Source organism: Helianthus annuus, chromosome 10, assembly GCF_002127325.2.
Source record: "Helianthus annuus cultivar XRQ/B chromosome 10, HanXRQr2.0-SUNRISE, whole genome shotgun sequence".
Lineage (NCBI taxonomy): Eukaryota > Viridiplantae > Streptophyta > Magnoliopsida > Asterales > Asteraceae > Helianthus > Helianthus annuus.
Window position 1 is genome coordinate 154,938,873 of NC_035442.2, and position 18,740 is coordinate 154,957,612.

General features: G+C 35.6%; 2 protein-coding genes across 2 annotated transcripts; both read right to left on the reverse strand.

Moving 5' to 3' along the window:
- Nucleotides 1-8,600: 8,600 nt before the first annotated feature.
- On the reverse strand, nucleotides 8,601-10,032 carry LOC110882953 (probable leucine-rich repeat receptor-like protein kinase IMK3). The gene is made up of 2 exons (XM_035978712.1): nucleotides 9,546-10,032; nucleotides 8,601-9,298 (listed from the first exon to the last, which is right to left on the reverse strand). Exons 1-2 carry the CDS (start codon nucleotides 9,832-9,834, stop codon nucleotides 8,937-8,939), a joined length of 651 nt encoding a protein of 216 aa, XP_035834605.1. The 5' UTR covers nucleotides 9,835-10,032; the 3' UTR covers nucleotides 8,601-8,936.
- A 6,911-nt stretch (nucleotides 10,033-16,943) lies between these two features.
- On the reverse strand, nucleotides 16,944-17,996 carry LOC118482728 (receptor-like protein kinase ANXUR1). The gene has a single exon (XM_035978364.1). It carries the CDS (start codon nucleotides 17,994-17,996, stop codon nucleotides 16,944-16,946), a length of 1,053 nt encoding a protein of 350 aa, XP_035834257.1.
- Nucleotides 17,997-18,740: the final 744 nt, after the last annotated feature.

Below are 18,740 nucleotides of genomic sequence, written 5' to 3' on the forward strand. Positions count from 1 at the left end.
AGCTTGTATATTGATGTTTGTCAACAATTTCAAGATGGTAGAGTTAGCTAGTTTGTACTGTTTATCATTTGGTTTTGGGAATTGACTATGAAATTATTATTTAGTTATACATTCTTATGAATTAACAGAACATAAATTTGGTTCTGATTTGAATAGATACTTGTTCGAATTTGTTATTTGATTATGATTTGCATTGTTATTGAGTATGCTACTTTCAAAATGTTCCTTTTAATTTGAAGCACAAAGGTTCTTATATTCTTTGTGGGAGATTATGCTTTAAATCTATCACATGTCAATAAATTTTAGTGCCAATGCGGAAAAAAACATATGATATTTAGTGTGGTCTTATTTGAAGTCCTTGGTTTAGAATTACCACAATTGATGTTTTTGACTATGAAAATAGGATTGCACTAATGGTTTTGCAAACAATATAAGCCAAAGTATGAAGCAGTGGTTAAGTTGAACCGCTTATGTATATTTAATTGATAACAGAAAATCAAAATTAACTAAACCTATCAATTATACGTTTTTATACCAAAAATTTGGCTCTGACGTAAAATGATTTATGCCCTCATCAGCTACTCTTTCATAGGCTTTTTTTTTTTATTGGTGGTGAATACTGAATAAGGATGACCAAATGGTAACGGGTATGAAAACCTAACTGGTATCGTAACGGTACCGAATTTAATGTACCGAACTGTTTTCAATACCAATTCGGTACCCACTTTATGATGATGGTATTTTAAGTTGATTTACCTTCAAATGTCGTACCGTACGGAGCACTTTCGGTATCGATAACAATACCATTTTTTATGATTTTCGGGATCGGTACTTTGTACCGAGAACACCAGTGAATCTATGCAGATTTGTTGTCTCATAAGGTCATGGAGATCAGCCTGTGCTCAATATTATAGCACAGAGGTCCTGTGGGTAATTGATTTTGTTATTAGATATAGTTGCTTTAATTATTAACTTATGTCATATTATAAAGTTTTCTAAATGGTTAGATTTTAACCTGAGCCGATTTTGGTGACAACCTATCTTGACCCAAACCAACTCAATACTTTTTAAAACAGTGTGTTTTCATTCTTACCTGACTTCCCTGCAAGTAATATGTTAGTTATTGGTACAATATATATTATTAGTAGATGCATATATATTCAGGGAAGGTTTCTTGCCTCATTTACATTGTATGATTTCTATCCTCTATTGAATCTCGTAAGAGATTCATATGATTTTGTATTTTAAACAAAGCCAAAGCTTAATTCTCTACTTTACATTTTCAGTTGCATTCTTCCATCTAAGGCTTATATACAATACTTCTAAAAATTTTATATCAACTTCTTTTTGAACGACAATGAATGACGTGCCGACCACCGTGACACCGGGCACTGTGGCCAAGGTTGACTACTAGACCGCCGCTAGCCCCTTGGCTCTCCCAGATGCGCGGAAACTCGACCTCCACCCGCCCGAAAGCACGACAGTGGAATAATCGGTAAAACCTCGCCTCCATCCAAGACGAACTGGCGCCACCCGTATCCGCCCTTCACCTGGATGCCGCAGAAAATAATGGGGAGAGTGGGAATGGAACCTGGGTAACAAGGAACATGTTGTCTTTCCCTAACCACTCCACCACTACCAGGTAGTTTAACCGGTACAACCGGCCGGTTTAAACCGGTTTTTAAAAACATTGTGAAAATGTTTAATTCCAACTATGATAGCCTAAACAAGTAATGACAGGATGATTGCCATATATTTTAATTTTTGTTTTTGGTGATATTAGTATTATCAAGTCATTTTAAGACAATATATATTTTAATTTTTGTTGTTAGTGACAAAATTATCACCTCTATCTGTTGCCCGTTTACCGGCCGTTTTTTTGTAATTTGCTGTTTTGGGTTTTTAATGAATACTAGAATATAATTTTAAGTGATAAAGATTTACATAAGACCAATGAGAAATCATAATAAACATTTATACAAGTTAGGAGTTGTACCGACACCCATGACTTATTGGTCTAGTGGTATGGCGTCCACTCTTACAAATATGGATTTTTGTTTACCGCAAAAACGAACTTCATTAATGGCAGAATTTACATTAAGGATTTTTGTTTGCCGCAAAAACGAACTTCATTAATGGCAGAATTACCTATATATTAAAAAACAACTTGAATGAATAGTAACTCACTTAATAAAACAACTTGAATGAATAGTAACTAACTAAGTAATGAGCAAATGGTATCGGGTATCGTTACCGGTATCAAATTTATTATCATTAAAACTCAAAACAAATACCATTTCTTGGTTTCAAACTCTTCATATTGCACAACCCTAATTCATAGATCGACCGACCCTAACCCTCCCATCTCCTTGTCCAATTCGCCGGCAACGGTGACGGCGACCTTGACGACTACTTCTACCCTATTTGAACATCCTACTATGACGACATCAGGGATTACTAATCGTAACTATCATTGTTGGTCTCGTCGCACCAACCCTAGTGGGGGTTTATGGGTTGGTGTAAAAACATGATTTCAGAGATTGTATAAAAATCGAAGGTGATGTTGTTATCCATTGGAGTTCCTGTAAATCTTTTTAGCTTTGTTTTCTTTGAAAATATTTAGTGTAAATTTGCTTTTGAAAGAAATCAAACGTGTGCTAATATACCAGCTTATTTTCCCTTTGAAAACCATCAACTTTTTATCTAAATATGAAGGTTTCTATTGATGTATGTGTGTGTTTAAAATTTTTTATTTTTCCATTTTTTTTCTTTTGTGTAAGGATCTACATGTATGTATGTTGTTTAGTTGTTTTACATACATATACATGCTTCTTTATCTCAATTAGTATTACTATTACTATTACTACTTTATAGTAATAAACGAATTGAAATAAATAGTAATTTTAATATTATAATAATATATAGTTTTTTAATACTTTTATTATTTTCATATTATAATAACAGTTATTTTCTTTACTTTTTAACTCTAATCTTTTTTTAATATCAGGGGTTGGGATAAGTTTGGTGTCAACCGGTATCGAACCAGTACTAGTATCGAAAATACCGGTACGGTCCTGTTCGCTATCATTACATGAAGGTAAAAACCGGCACTAATACAGAAAACGCCAAAAGTTGGTGCCGAATTGATATTGGAAATCTTTTGGTTCGGGAAATTAAGTGCGGCTACCCGGTACCATTTGCTCATCCCTGACCACGGTTACCGTACGAACAACGGTATCGTACAACTTTTTTGTTGATTTTCTTCAACTTTTAATTTTTTCTTTTTTAGTTTCAGGGGTAGGGATGAGCTCGGTGCCAACCGATACAGAATCGGTACTGATAACGAAAATACCGGTTACGGTACCTATATATGAAGGTAAAAAAACGGTAGTGAAGCGGTAACAGGAACGCCAAAAGTCGGTACCAAATTGGTACTTAAGATCTTTCGGTTCGGAAAATTTGGTACAGGTATCCAGAACAATTTGCTCATCTCTGACCACGGGTTTCATACGAACAACATCGTTACCATACAATTTTTTTTGTTGATTTTCTTTCGGTTATCTTTTAGTGTTTTTTTCTAGATTTTCTTTTTATTCTTGTCAGCAGTTCTGTTCGCAACACGCTCGTAGTGATTTCAAAACACATGTAAACACAAACTAAATACCAAAAGAAATTTGTCGCAACGCGACGAACTTCTTTAATCCTAGTTTACATTAAATAAGAAGAAAATAAACTTGATCCTAAAGCTAAGGAGGAAATCCACGTACTCTCCTACTTACTCGGTCAACACATTGACCAAGTCACACATTAAATTAAAAATTAATACTAATAAAACCAAATAATCAAAGAAACTAATTTGTAGCAAAAGCTCTCAAAGATTTCACGTCCAAAATTGCATGGTTAAAACCTTTTCGAGCAAGTAATATAGCAAAACTAAATAATCAAAGAAACTAATTTAGTAGATGCAAGTAATATGTTATTAACCATCCCCTCACTTGTGGCTTAGTGGTAGAAGACTTGGGTTTTCCAATGTAGACTCAAGTTCAATTCTCACTTGTGTCATATTGGGGTGGATATTGGGCAATGATGGTAACAAACCCACCGAGGGGGGTTCGATCCTGAGCCACACCCCGGTTTTCATCCGGTTGTTACTTCAGCGAGTCTTCTCGTGTGGAGGCAGTACGTGTCACACCCCCAAAATCCACACACGGAGTACCACCGCATGGGGGCGTGGCATGACCAGGATCAAGCCATCAATCATATTGAACATAATAAGTCATAAATATAATTCAACCAAACAATATGAAAGGTGTTCAAAACAAAGCATAGTAAGTATAATTGTGAAAACCCAAACGTAAGTACTAAGTTTGAAATGTCGTAAATGTTTAACATGGTATCCACGATCCATGTCCACAACGACCGCGCCTCCCAGTGCAAGCTCCATGAGTACCTATTGACCTGCAAGGCATGTAACAACGAGTCAACAACAAAGTTGAGCGAGTTCACAGTTGGTTGTTTAGTTATAGTATTCGTTTCGTAATTCACGTGTTCGTTTTATAAACCATGTATCGTATATATTTGTATCGCGGCCTTCCAGGCATGTTTGCGAAGATTAGTGGGGGTTTCCCATGTAATCTAGACTAGTTATATTTGTATCGCGGCCCTCCAGGCATGTTTGCGAAGATTAGTATTTGTATCGCGACCATTCCAAGCATGTGTGCGAAGATTAGTATTCGTATCGCGGCCATTCCAGGCATGTGTGCGAAGATTAGTGGGGGCTTCCCAGGTATTACTAGTCTAGCTGTATCTATAAGTGACCTTCCCCTAACGAGGTCAGTGGTACGTATTCCGGTAACGATGAAAGTACAAGTAATCAATCAATCCCATTCCCAACCCCGGGAATCCCATGCCTTGGTAAGAGTGTGAACTCACCTTGGTTTGCTCGGCAGATACACAGAAAGGTCAATCAAGCTATATTGTGGTCAACCACGTCCTAACATAGTTGTACCATACAAGTCAGGTTCGTATTTAGGTAGTGCACGTAGGTTTTCTACACACATTTGCATACACGTATTTATCATGGCACACACGTATAAATACTTCAGTTAATCAACAGTGCACATACACATCCAACATCTACGTAAGTAAGCAAAGTCCAAGTATGCGGCCCAAATAGTTGGGCTCGTAACATCATGCAAGTCCAAAACAGTGTGCACGTGTATATGGTCTCGAGTCGAGACTAGAGATCTCGAGTCGAAACTAGGCGGTCTCGAGTAGAAGTCTTGGTGTTCTCGAGTCGCAACTAAGAAGGTCTCGACTTATGCATTTATCACTCGAGACTGGGTGGTCTCAAGTCAGGTCTCGAGTCGCAACAGGACTCGCAATCGCGGTCTCGAGTCGTGTTGATGGGGTGCTGGTGATGTGGTCTCGAGTCGAGATTGTGGGTTCTCGACTCGCAACCCGTGTCGAGACCGGAGATGTAACTGATTTCCTTATTTCCTTAATTTGCAGCTCATTAATCCCGTAACATTTGCTAACAGTTTTGGCAGTTTCAAACCGAATCAAATCAATCATTAATCAGCATTCAAACATATTCATATCGCCGTAATCATCATCAATTCAAGAACAACTAATCAATATCATACGGAACATACGATCGGATCATGTGATTAACGAATTCAAAGACTATCATGCAACCTATTGCTTATCAATCCGAATCAAACTAATCAAAGCCAACCCTAACAGTTTCATGACATATATCCACCTTGAAATCAAACACATGTTCCAGGTTTACGAGCACAATTTCATTTATAATTTTACTAGCATAGCACCCTAGATATTACATAGATCATAACAATCACAACTTGATGTTTCATAACAATTTAACAAGACACTAACCAGAATACAAGATGGAGCCGAGAAGGTCTTCGAGAGAGAGAGAGTTGTCGTTGGGTTCAAAGGAAAACGAGAGAGAGGGAGAGGCGATTAGGGTTGATGTGTGTGTTAGTGATTTGCAAGTAATGAGAAAACTAAACCCCCTAAAGGTTCATGTATGCACATAAGGAGTGGGCCGAACCCATTAATGGGCTGCCCTTGGTCTCGAGTCGGCCAAGTATAGTGAGCCGAGAGAGATAGGTGTACGGCCCAAAAGGGCTTGTGCGATTAGGACAAGTGTTATGCAACTATACTCATAGCTTTCACATAAAATCACGTAGCACATAATATAACAACGTCGTAACATACATTGAAATCAAGCACATCAATAAATCATGTAACGTTCATACAAGTTGTGTTAAAACACAAAGAAAAGTTCTGGAATACGGGTTGTCACAGTACGGTTTTCAGGGGAACGCCGTAACCAAGTCTGGCCAACCCAGCGCGGGCCCGGTTAAGACAACGTAAGTCTGGACAGACTTGGCTAGGGCCGCCGATTAGGCGGTGTGACATTGGGTCACTCAAAAAGAAAGTCACCGCTAAAAAAAAAAAACCTTTTAACCCATGGACCAAATAGTCTCTTGACCGCCAAGCTCAGAGGCGGAGGATAGTGGGTGCTCGGGGGTGCACCCGCCCACCCCAATATTTCGGTTAGAAGTGTACAGGTTCTGATTTTTCGTCTGAAAATTTTAAAATTATATAGGATCGCCCCCCAGATTATTTTTCCTAAATTGTATATTCTAAATATTTATAAACTTTGTATATAAATGATGGGTAGTTTGGTAAATATACACTTTGTTTTATTTGGAACTATTATTATTCGACCCGATTTGAATCGAATAGCCAATCCGACCCGAACCTAAACATAATGATAGGAAAAAAGTTTTTTGGGTCCCATTACTTTACGCCCCCTCGAAACTTTTGGTCAAGCTCCGCCACTGGCCAAGCTACAGACCGGTTTGACCCACTGACCCTTGACATAAACAAACCCAATTAACCCAACATCCTTTTACTATTTGCATACTTATTGACCAATCTACCAGCGTTTAGGGTCCTCAAGTTGCATTCATGTCAACAAAATGAAGTGTCTTTAATACGATATAATTCGAATTTTAAAGAATTACCATATAGATAAACAAATTATATTCAAACTTGTATTTACAACTAAACAAATCTTGATTCAAGGATGATATAATCACAATCTCCACTATCACTGACCTCCATTTTCACTAGCTTAATGAAGGTCCAGCACCTCCATCATCACTTGATAGGGTTTGAACATATTTAGAGGAAAAGAAGCTAAAGAGAAAGATAATTTCACCAAATCTGTTAGTATTATTCCTTCATACGTTTAACATAAATAGATATGCAAGTTACAATCATAACCCTTGCATAATAGAAAATAACAAAAATACCCTCAAACTAGAAATCAAAGTTTAGATACTAAAAACATAAATAAATAACGTAACAATACTCCCTCCTTAACCCACTTTTTGTCCTCAAAAAGTGATTCAAGGAACCTTGTCTTCATCCTCTTCCGTTGCTTGTTTTTCATCATCTACCACTTCAAGTATGTAGAGTTGTTTTTTCTTACACTTGTGCCCCGGAACGAACCTTTCGGTACACCAGAAACATTCCCCCTTTGCCCTTTTTTGCTCAAGTTCATCACTCGTCAAACGCCTCGATCTAAGAATTCCTGGTGTAGAACTTGATGGCTCGGTTGTTGGACTTGGCAGCAAGGGTAGTTTTGAACCATTAACGGGAGGTGTTATTTTGACATCTTCGGGTTGCAACCCATCCTCCACAGCGTTGAAACGTTTCATCAAGCATGTGTTGTTCATAGTTTGAATTCTTGCTAACCCATACGCCTCACGTAGTGTTTGAGGCTTGAACATCTTTACCGGCCCTTTTATTTCCGGCTTCAAACCCTTCAAATATAGGCTAACAGCATAAGGTTCGCTAACGGTAACCTTGTTAAGCAAGTGATCAAAACCTGAATTATATTCTTGTAGACCCTTGGCGTTATCAGTAAGTTGAACGAGAGATGCAATCTCTTCCATAGGGTCTTCAAACATTGCATCAGAAAAACGGGCAGAGATCGAACGAACATAGTCCGCCCATGGGACCTCGGCAACCGTGGCATTACGGGTCTTCAAGTAGGCACGGTGCCATTGGAGGGCATCACCTTCCAAGTGAACCGCAGCACAACGTAATTTCGAGTCATCAGGAGTGTCATCCATCGAAAAAAATGTTCGCAGCGATAGACCCACCCCTCAACATCGTCCCCCGAAAATTTAGGGAAGTCGATCTTACCGATACAGAATGGTTTGGATGTTCGTGAGTCACCATCTGGGCCGGAGAAGGACCCGAAGGAACTGCCTGACGATTGAACTCCCTTGTCACGGACAACCTTCAAGATTTCTTCCTGTTGCTTCGATGATTGCTCCTGTTGTTTCATCAAAGCGGCTAAGGCAGTTTGGATATCAGCGATGGCCTTATCGTGGGATTTGAGGGTGTTGTCGACTTCTTGGTTGCGGGTCATGGCGGCGGCGGCAAGGTGTTCCGATGAGGAGTCGGAACGGCTCTGATACCCTTGATAGGGTTTGAACAGATTTAGAGGAAAAGAAGCTAAAGAGAAAGGTAATTTCACCAAATCTGTTAGTATTATTCCTTCATACGTTTAACATAAATAGATATGAAAGTTACAATCATACCCCTTGCATAATAGAAAATAACAAAAATACCCTCAAACTAGAAATCAAAGTTTAGATACTAAAAACATAAATAAATAACGTAACATCACTGGAACTTGGGGCCGTTTCTAAACTAATCTCTTCTAGCTGCTGAAGAACCAGGTGAACATCCGGTCGACCCTGTGGTAATGTGGAAACACAATCCATAGCCAGTTGCAACATTTTGTCCATCTTTTTTTCAAGTGAAGTATTTCTACCTAGCAATTCAAGAACGATAACCTCAGAAACCCACTCTTCTCGTACAGTCATCTACACCCATTTAGATAATTCCACCTCTCCTGGTGATTTACCTGTTAGGAGTTCTAACATGATCACACCCAAACTGTAGATATCAGTTTTAGTATCAGCTTTCGGAAGTTTAGAAAGTTCGGGAGCCTGGTAGCCAAGAACCCCGGCTGTTGCACTCACATTTGAGTTTGGAGCAATTGTTATGAGCTCTGAGAACCCGAAATCAGAAATCTTGGGGTTAATGTTGTTATCGAGCAAAACATTGCTTGATGTTAGATTTCCATGGATTATATTGTGATGGGTGTGGAGGCTAAGCAATCCTTTAGCCACTCCTTTAGCTATTTTCATTCTTGTTGACCAATCTACCGGTGTTCTTTTTCGATCTACATTAAGTTGGCAAAATCAACTTCTTGAATACGAGTTTAAAATATCATCAAACATATAATACTAAATAACGAAGGTATGCAGTTACTGGTTTTATTTAATCTTCTTGTGAAAAACACAATTATCAAGAATTAGCAATTCTAGATTAAAATTAAAAGAGAAAAATAAGAATGCTAAAGATCCTTTTAAAGCCGTATCAATATCTTTAGTTTACTCCTTTTACAAAGAAATATCATATTTGCTTACCATGGAGAAAAGCAGCAAGGCTTCCTTTGGGCATGTAATCATAGACGAAAAGTGTCTCATCACTACTCATATAATAAGCCCTTATTGTCAAAAGATTTTGATGCCTAATTTCACCGAGCAAAGTTAATTCATCTTTAACCTCTCTCTGATTTTTAACTAACTCTCCTCCCATTCTCATTACTGCAACTTCGTCACCATCTTCCAATATTGCTTTATAATAATTCCCGTAAGTACTTTTCCCCATTAACTCAGCTGATGCCCTCAAAAGATCCTTGAGTGAAAAACGCATTGTATCATCAAAGTATACAAGTTCCAGTTTTGTTTTTCTGGCAGCATCCGCCTGTGGGAGTGCCCCCTCTTCCCGGGTTATGGCAGCATCCGCCTGTGGGGGTGCCGCCTCTTTCTGGGCTATGGCAACGCCACCTTCCACATATTTTGGTTTAGCTCTTTCCTTTTTCTAGAACAAGCAACAAAAAGAAAATGAAGATAATCAACAGTGGAACTACTATGCACACTACTGGAATAACGTTTGTCAGTATGCTACCATTGGTTTTTTTTTGGGGAAATCACGAAAATAGCCAAGTCAGCGCCGTTTTTTCAATTTTGGCCAACTGACACGGCTCCCCAAGCCGTTACACGTATTCCAACCCGGCTCAAGTTAAAAGTTGAGAACTTTTCTCAATTGCCACTCACCTTTTGACACCTCTCATGGTGCAGTGCCACTCATTCCTGTTGCAGCCTTTACCCTTTCTCTCTCCTCTTTTATTTTCATTAAATGCAAGAACAGCTATCATCTCTTTCCTTTTTCTCTCTCTCTCCTATTTGAACAGCCTATCACCCCTCCCACCTCTTTCTGCCCTTCTTTTTGTCACCAAGAAAGCCTATCTCTCCTTTTTGTCACCAATACGTCCTCACCCGATTCATCCCAATTTACACTAGAGGTCACCAACTCCATCGTTTTATTCGACCAATCAATTAAAGACGGTTGCCTACACAAAACCTCATCTTGAGTGTTCAAATTTTCACGCGAAACAACTTCACCGCTGTCTCTTATTTCATCAATGAAACCGTCTTCATACGGATCATACCCCTCTCTCCTATTTGAACAGCCTATCTCTCCTTTTTGTCACCAAGAAAGCCGCCGAATCGCTGTTTCTTTTGTTGGAGCAATCACCGTCTCCCAACTACGAGGTGGCTTCGACGGCGAAACCGGTTGCTGCGATGGCCAAAGTTAAGAAGAAGGCAGGTGGTGGTGGTGCTCGGTCAGGGTGGTGGTGCTCGGTGAGGGTGGTGGTTGGTTGCAGGGTGGTGGTGCTCGTTGTGGGTGACGGTTGGATTGTATTGTATGTATAATACAATTAGGGTGGTGGTGGTGCTCGGTCAGGGTGGTGGTGCTCGGTGAGGGTGGTGGTTGGTTGCAGGGTGGTGGTGCTCGTTGAGGGTGGTGGTGATGCTTGGTGAAGAAGAACTCTACTGAATTGGGTCAAACAAAGTGGATGACAGACTTTCTTTGAAGTTGACAATAAACAGGGAGATGACAGAGAGAGAGAGAGGGGACTGAATGGACAGAGGTGCAGAAAAAATGCAGCTGCACACGTGGCAGAAGGTCATTGGGCGTGAGGGAAGATCTTTTAAGCCGGGTTGGAATTCGTGTAAAGGCTTGGGGAGCCGTGTCAGTTGGCCAAAATTGAAAAAACGGCGCTGACTTGGCTATTTTCGTGATTTCCCCTTTTTTTTTCTAGTATGTACTATGTTGTTTTTTTTTTTTTTTCTAGTAACTTGTGTTTTTTTTAATGACTTTTTAGTGTTTTTATTTTTTGAATACTTGAAAGGCATAAATTCGGGCAAAATATATGTAGTTTTTTTTTTCTAGTATATGTTGTGTTTTTTTTCTAGTACCTTGTGTTTTTTTTAATGACTTTGTAGTGTTTTTATTTTTTTTAATGAAATTATGTTTTGTTTTTTTTTTCTAGTTATTTTAAAATTGCCATTTAATTCAAAAAAATAAATATTTAAATAAATAAATAATTAGGTAATTATGACGGAGGCTCCATCCACACCCTGCAAGTTAAAGGGGGGCGTGATAAAGCCCCCAGACTGACATGACTCCTATGTGACACTTAGGTGTGGACTGATAAAGCCCAAGGGGGCTCCAACCATACCCTCCAACCTAAGGGAAAGGAGAATTTACCCCGGTTCCTCATGGGTCTCCGCTTTGGGGCGCCCATTACGGGGATTTAAGTATAATCCTCTACATCTATATATTATTATTGTTATTATACAATAACCGAAACTCATTTGTTCAATCCATATAATCCAAATGGTTAACATTTGTAAGTTATTTAGTGTTAAGTGGAAGTAATTATAATTGTACACACACCAGCAGCATGTTTAAAACGTAACCTTTATTTATCGTTAATATGAGACTATGGGGTATGGGGCGTGGGTTGGAGAGAAACGTCCAAGTCACTACCCCGAGTGGGCTTGGGTTTGGGCGTGGCCCTTTGGGCGGGAGTTTAAGCCCGGGCGTGGGACATGCTAGCGATCCTATGTGGCCGGCTCTTATTGGCTTGTTAGCTAGGGCATAGCGATCCTAGCCCCGCCCCACCATACCCCTTTGAAATTGACTTTTGGTCTTGGGTGCCCCATAGTCCACGTGTCGCACCATGCCCCTAACCCACGCCCCACCATACCCCACGGTCTAAGCTACTTAACCTAATTATATTAGTATTTTATTCGCATGTTAAAAATAAATAAATAAATAAATAATACGAGTTATGACAGACAACGTTAGCTTTTAGATTTTTAGACAAACCTCGTATACATCACTTCTATAACTTAAAAATAATTAAAATAATAAAAGTTATCAGTAATAATACGTAATTTTATGGTTACACACATACATGTAAATAGTGTTTTTACGGGGAAGGATCCATTAAAAAGTGGATTTTGCCTAAGTAGCCTAAGAAAGATTGTGATGATGACATGTGGTACTCCTAAAAAGTAGGAATCAAGGGCATTTTGATCCTTATAAATAGGAGTGAAAATGACATGTGGCACCCCTTTTGTCTTTTTAAAATACAAAAAAAAATCTAGTACAAAAAAATCTATCACAAAAAATATAGTAAAAAAATGTAGTACAAAAAATGTAGTACAAAAAATATAGTACAAAAAAATCTAGTACAAAAAATATGCATGTGCCTTGCATGTGGAGAGAGAAAGTCCATAAATAGGATTTTCCCAAGATACCCCTTGAACTCATTCTTTCTCCTACACTTTCATCTTAGCCATTGATTTGAAAAATGAATGGTTAAGATTCTTTCTCATCCTACTTAGACAAAATAAACTTTTTATTTGATCTTACCACGTGTTTTTACATATATCTAATTAGTTATTACATATATATATATATATATATATATATATATATATAGGAGATGGTTCAAATGAAAACCACTTTTATTGTGAAAACTCGAAAACTAACTAAAAAAAGCCTAAAAAACACACAAATTTTTTTTTTTAATTATTTTTATAAAAATCGCTAGTTTTTATATATTAAAAAAACTTTTTTTCAAAAAAAAAAAATTTTGTGTAGTGCACATGTGTAATAATACACATGTGTAGTACACATACATATGTGCAGTATTACACATGTGCACTACACAAAAAAAAAAATTTTTGAATTTTTTTTATATTAAAAAACCTGCGAAATTTTGATTGCAAAAAAAAAAAATAAAAAAAAAAAATTTTGTATTTTTTTTTGGCTTTTTTTAATTAGTTTTCGAGTTTTCACAATAACTAGTGGTTTTCATTTGAACCTTCCCCTATATATATATATATATATATATATATATATATATATATATATATAATTTGACTATTACATATATGTAAACTACTCTTGACATGTATGTAATCATAAAAATACATATAATAAATTATAAAAAAAAACCATAAATATATAAAATAATTATTTATTTGAAGTTCTGAAAGTTCTGCGTTTATTTAGAGTTCTGAAATGAACCCGACCCAAATTCTAAAAACGATTTATTCTGAATTTCATGATAACACAAGAATTCGCTATGAATTATATAATTCTAATAAAAATTAGAAATGCCGGACTTGAAAAATAATTTACTTTGAGGCACTCCAACAATTGCAATGGATATAAAGCTACATAAAAAGTTATAGATTTCAATAAATAAAAAATAACTGTAGGTAGAATATGAGATAAACAAGAGGGGAAAAGACCATTCAACCGTAAAAACAACTATCGACATCAAATTTTGTTTCAGATTTATCAACAATATTTTAAAATCGGTTATTTGTATACTTTTCAGGAGATCTTTTAATCGTAAAAGTGTAAAAAAATAATTTTCTGGCTTTAATCGTAAAAGTGTAAAAAAAATATTTTTCAAGCTATATATCACAAATATATGTCACATATATTTTTTTTTAAATAACTAACTAGTTTCTATAAATGACTTTCCTAACGAACACACTATAAGGAATGGGATCAAATACAAACACTTAAGTTTGTAAGAACCATAAGAACCAATACATAATTGACAAGTGTCCATCAATAAAAAATTAGTTTAGGGGTAATTTAGACTTTTTGACCATATTTATTTATAACTAATTAAAAATAATTACAAAAAATATAATCAGCACAACACTATATAATTAACACAACATCATTAATCGTTCTTCATTATCAGCACATCGTCCTCGAATCGTTCTCTATTATCAACATAAACGACATTAGCACAACATCTTCAATCGTTCTCCATTATCAGCACACCAGATGTGCTGATTATATCTACTTTTGGTGTTTGTTTGTATTATTTTGTAATTAACACATAATCAGCACCTTATTAGCACAAATATAAAACACCTTTTGTTAACTTTTTTTAAAAAACACTTTTATAAATACAAAAAGGTATAGCAATATGGTACTCATATTAAAGATAAAAAAATACTTGATTTTATGGTATATATTTTTAAAAAAAATAATGAAGTATATAAAAGTTATTTTAGTTTAAAAAACCTTGGTGGAATTTGTATTTAATAGAAAATGGTCAAATGACTAGCAATTTTACAAAATTACCCCTAATTTGTTAGTAGTAATTTTTAATTATAAGAGTTTTATTTATAATCAATATCAACCCTTGATTTAAATTAACAATGGTTCAGATCTGTTCTTACGGTTCTTATAATTAGCACTGTTTGTACAGGATCTCAACCCCACACTATAAATACTTTTTTTTAACAGTCACTATAAATACTAACTAGCTTATAAATCCGTGTATTACACATGTTGAATATCGAAAAAATGTAAATAATAAACTTTTATATAATCATTATCATTGAAATAATTTATTACATAAAATGTGAAACAAAAAGAAAAGTTACATTTTCAGCTATAAAATATATTTTCCTAAGTTTTCACTCATCTTTTGAGTCACTATAATTCATCTTATTATATAGCATTGTTTAGAAAATAAAGATACTGATGATAAGACCGTAATACTAAAAAATAAAAATTAATGATGATAAGACCATAAGTATTTTTAAAAATAGATTGTAAGTTTCGTATAACAAATGGATTATAGTTAAATTCTACTATGTATATTAATGACATAATAAATACTTTGATATAGATAGTATCTTAAGAAATATGAATAATGATATAAGATACCAACATATTATAGAAATTATTATGTAGTAAAGAAATCATATTATAAATAAAACATGTGTTTAAAAAACAGGACTATAGTTTTGCGCATCAAGACCTATTTAAATAGCAATCAACCATGTGTTAAACACCGCAAAATCAAAGGCTACCAGAAGACAACCCAAACCATATGAATACCAGAAAACATCACATAACCCCAAGAATAGGATAAAACACCATTAACAAAAAATACTATATTAAAACACGATAGCATCATCACTGATTAAATAAAAACTAGGTAGTAGATGTATGATCACATATTAAAGAAGAACATGATTAGAACATAAAAATCAAATATATAGTTTCCATAATTCTCTCAAAAAACAGTTACACATTATCTAAATCATTTAATTGAATTTAAGTAATTACCCTTAATTTAAAAATATAATTAGCACCATATGTCATCACCAATCATCGGTCTCTTTCTTACACTTCTCACACTCTTGTCACATATCTATATATATACACACACATATATAAATATATGTGGTTGGGTTCTTGAGTGAACACTAGTGTATTTGCGAACTGAGTGAACAAATCCTGGCCATTGATTTACATCATCAAATCATAAAATACACTAGTGTATTTTCATCATCAAATCCTGATCAAATCTTGACCGTTGATTTGCACTTGTGTATTGATAATTAAGAGCTAGGATTAGTTCACACAGTTTACTTTAAAGGGGGTTGTTCACAAATGAACTTAACCCTATATATAGGGTAGAGATCCTAATAGAAGTCCACCTTATTTGAGAAACTTGAGAAACATACTGTACCACACATTTCCCTACATTTTTTCGTAATATACACATATGTATAATTTAAAATTGACTATATACATATATGTATAGTGGAGAGTTCAAATGAGAATAATTTTTTTGTAAAAAGAAAAAAAGAAGAAGTTTCAACCAATAAGAATGCTTCATTTTACTTCATTTAATATTTGCATTTAATTTTAATATAAGGGTATATTGGTAAACTTACATATATCATTAATTTGTATTATTCCCCTTTAATAACTAACTAAATTAAATTTGTAACTCATTTTCAAAATATATATATTTTTTTCAAATTAAAAAACATCTTAATTTAAAGTGTACAATAAATTACTAGTTGTGTAAGATAAATTATGAGTTGTGTAGGATATATTTTGAGGTGTGTAGGATAAATTTCGAGTGTGTAGGATAAAATTCTATAATATGTAGGGTATATGTAGGAAAATTTTGATATGTGTAGGTTTTGTAGATTATATGTAGGATAATTAATGATTAGTTGACTAATTAATTAAAAAGAGAAGAATTAATGAGATGAGTTATAAATAAAATAGTATTGTACCAATATGCCCGTTCTTTTTTATTTCTTCTTGCAATAATTTTCTTCTCATATGATCCTTCCCCTATATGTATATTGTCAAATCTTGAATTCTACACGTATGTATATAGTCAATTTTAAACTATACACGTGTATATTACGAAAAGCTTAGGGAAACTGTGTAGTCCAGAATGCTTCTCAAGTTTCTCAATTAGCTTAGTGTTTCTCACACGATCCTAACCCTATATATATAATATTAAAAGTGAAGAAGAGGATGTCACATCGTCACTCATATGTCACTAATTGGAATTCTTTATTAAAAAGTTAGATTTATCATTTCCATATCAATTTTTTTTAGAAAAGAAAAGAAGCGAAGTAGCTAATTACCGTTTTGCCTATGTTAAAAAAGATCCCTTTGCCTTTGGAAAGAAGTTCATCAACAAAACTGTATTTCTCAGAAGTTCTCACGACATTAGTCATGTTCATATCATGACGCTCTTGACATTTAAGTGCGATCTCAAGCTTTTTGACAAGAAGGGACGTTGTTGGCCGTTGTTCACGAGAGTAGTGTAAACATTGAAATGCAAGGTCTGAAAATGTTTTCAAAGCATTCCGATCCATTGGTGGGATGGTATCTTTAAAGATAATCAGGTCTAGTTTCTTATGTATGTAGTTTTGTTTCCATATAGGCACTAAAATCTCTAGCCGGTCATTCGTCTTGTTAAAGCATAATCTCCCACATAGGACTTCAAACAAGACAACCCCAAAAGAATATATGTCTGATTCTTTGGTTAACGTGTAGTTCTCCATATATTGGGGATCACAGTAACCAAGGGTGCCAATTACATTGGTGACAAGAACACTGTGTTGATGATTAGCTGGTCCCATTTTTGAAATTCCCATGTCAGAAAGTTTAGCATTCCAGTTTTCATCTAGCAAGATGTTGGCACTTTTTATATCTCTATGAAGAATTCTTTGTTGGGTGCCTCTATGATCATGAAGATATTTTAGACCCTTTGCAACATCAAGGCATATCTTGAAACGTTGGGCCCACGTGAGAGCATTGGAGCTTAAATGGCGATCGAGACTTCCATTATACGCATGCTCGTACACAAGGATCTTCTCACCATCCTCATCACAATATCCAAGGAGAGAGATGAGGTTCTTATGTGAGCATCGAGAAAGCATCATGATCTCCTTTAGGAACTCAGGGTCTCCTTGCCCAAACTCACGACTCAAACGCTTAATAGCCACTATGCTTCTCCCCTTAGAGTGGGAGATTTCTCCTTCGTACACCTTCCCAAATCCACCAGCTCCGATAACTTTGCTACCAAAACTATTGGTGGCTTCTTTTAAGTCTTCAAGATGGATTTTAAGATGTTCAAACTCTTTCATGAAGGACGCCATTATTTGTCGATTGGTAAACAAAAAAGAGAGGTCAAATTAAGCGTTTCAATCAATGAAAGTAAAGATGTGTTTGTTTCTCTCTAATGGAAGAGATTGAAAGATGGTTAATGTGCTTATCTTGATGAGTTCAATGAAGGGCAATGCCTATTATATTTGCTGGCATTCGAACGCTAGTAATTAAAATATCTTTACTCAATAAACTCACTACTTAAATGCATTTTATATTAACAACTTGTACATTTCAGAATGAAGTTGGTTCGAAATGCCAAGAGTCATACATGATTTCATAAAAAAAAAAAAAAAGTTAATTCCTGCTAGTATAACTTAAACAATTTGTGGGTGGTTGTCGTGTTTCTTTCGATTACCTAATTGCTGACATTTTAACGAATATGCCAAGCAATTGTGTACATATGAAGTTGGGATTTGACGAACAAAGTCAACCATCTCCTCTCCGTGTGTTGACAATTAAGAATCCATGATTATAAAAATGTTTAGTTCTAGCTGTGATAGGCTAAACAATTTGTGTGGTATTATCATGTCTCTTTACTTATTGTACATAGCATCCATCTAGCTACTGGCTAGAGTGAATGTAACAATGGTTCCATGAATTAATGAAAGTGATTCCCTTTCTGTTAAAAAAAAAAAGTCATTATCAAATTTTAGTTAGACCATGGGGTGTGTTTTGCTTAGTCTCTTTGGAAACTACCTGCCACGTAACTACCTGCCACGTAACTACCTGCCACG

Excerpts from the sequence above, each read along its gene's own strand:
- LOC118482728 (XM_035978364.1), bottom strand. The coding sequence starts at position 17,996 with ATGGCGTCCTTCATGAAAGAGTTTGAACATCTTAAAATCCATCTTGAA.
- LOC110882953 (XM_035978712.1), bottom strand. The coding sequence starts at position 9,834 with ATGCGTTTTTCACTCAAGGATCTTTTGAGGGCATCAGCTGAGTTAATG. Across the intron at positions 9,299-9,545 it reads CCTTGCTGCTTTTCTCCATG|ATCGAAAAAGAACACCGGTA; the intron begins GTAAGCAAATAT and ends AACTTAATGTAG.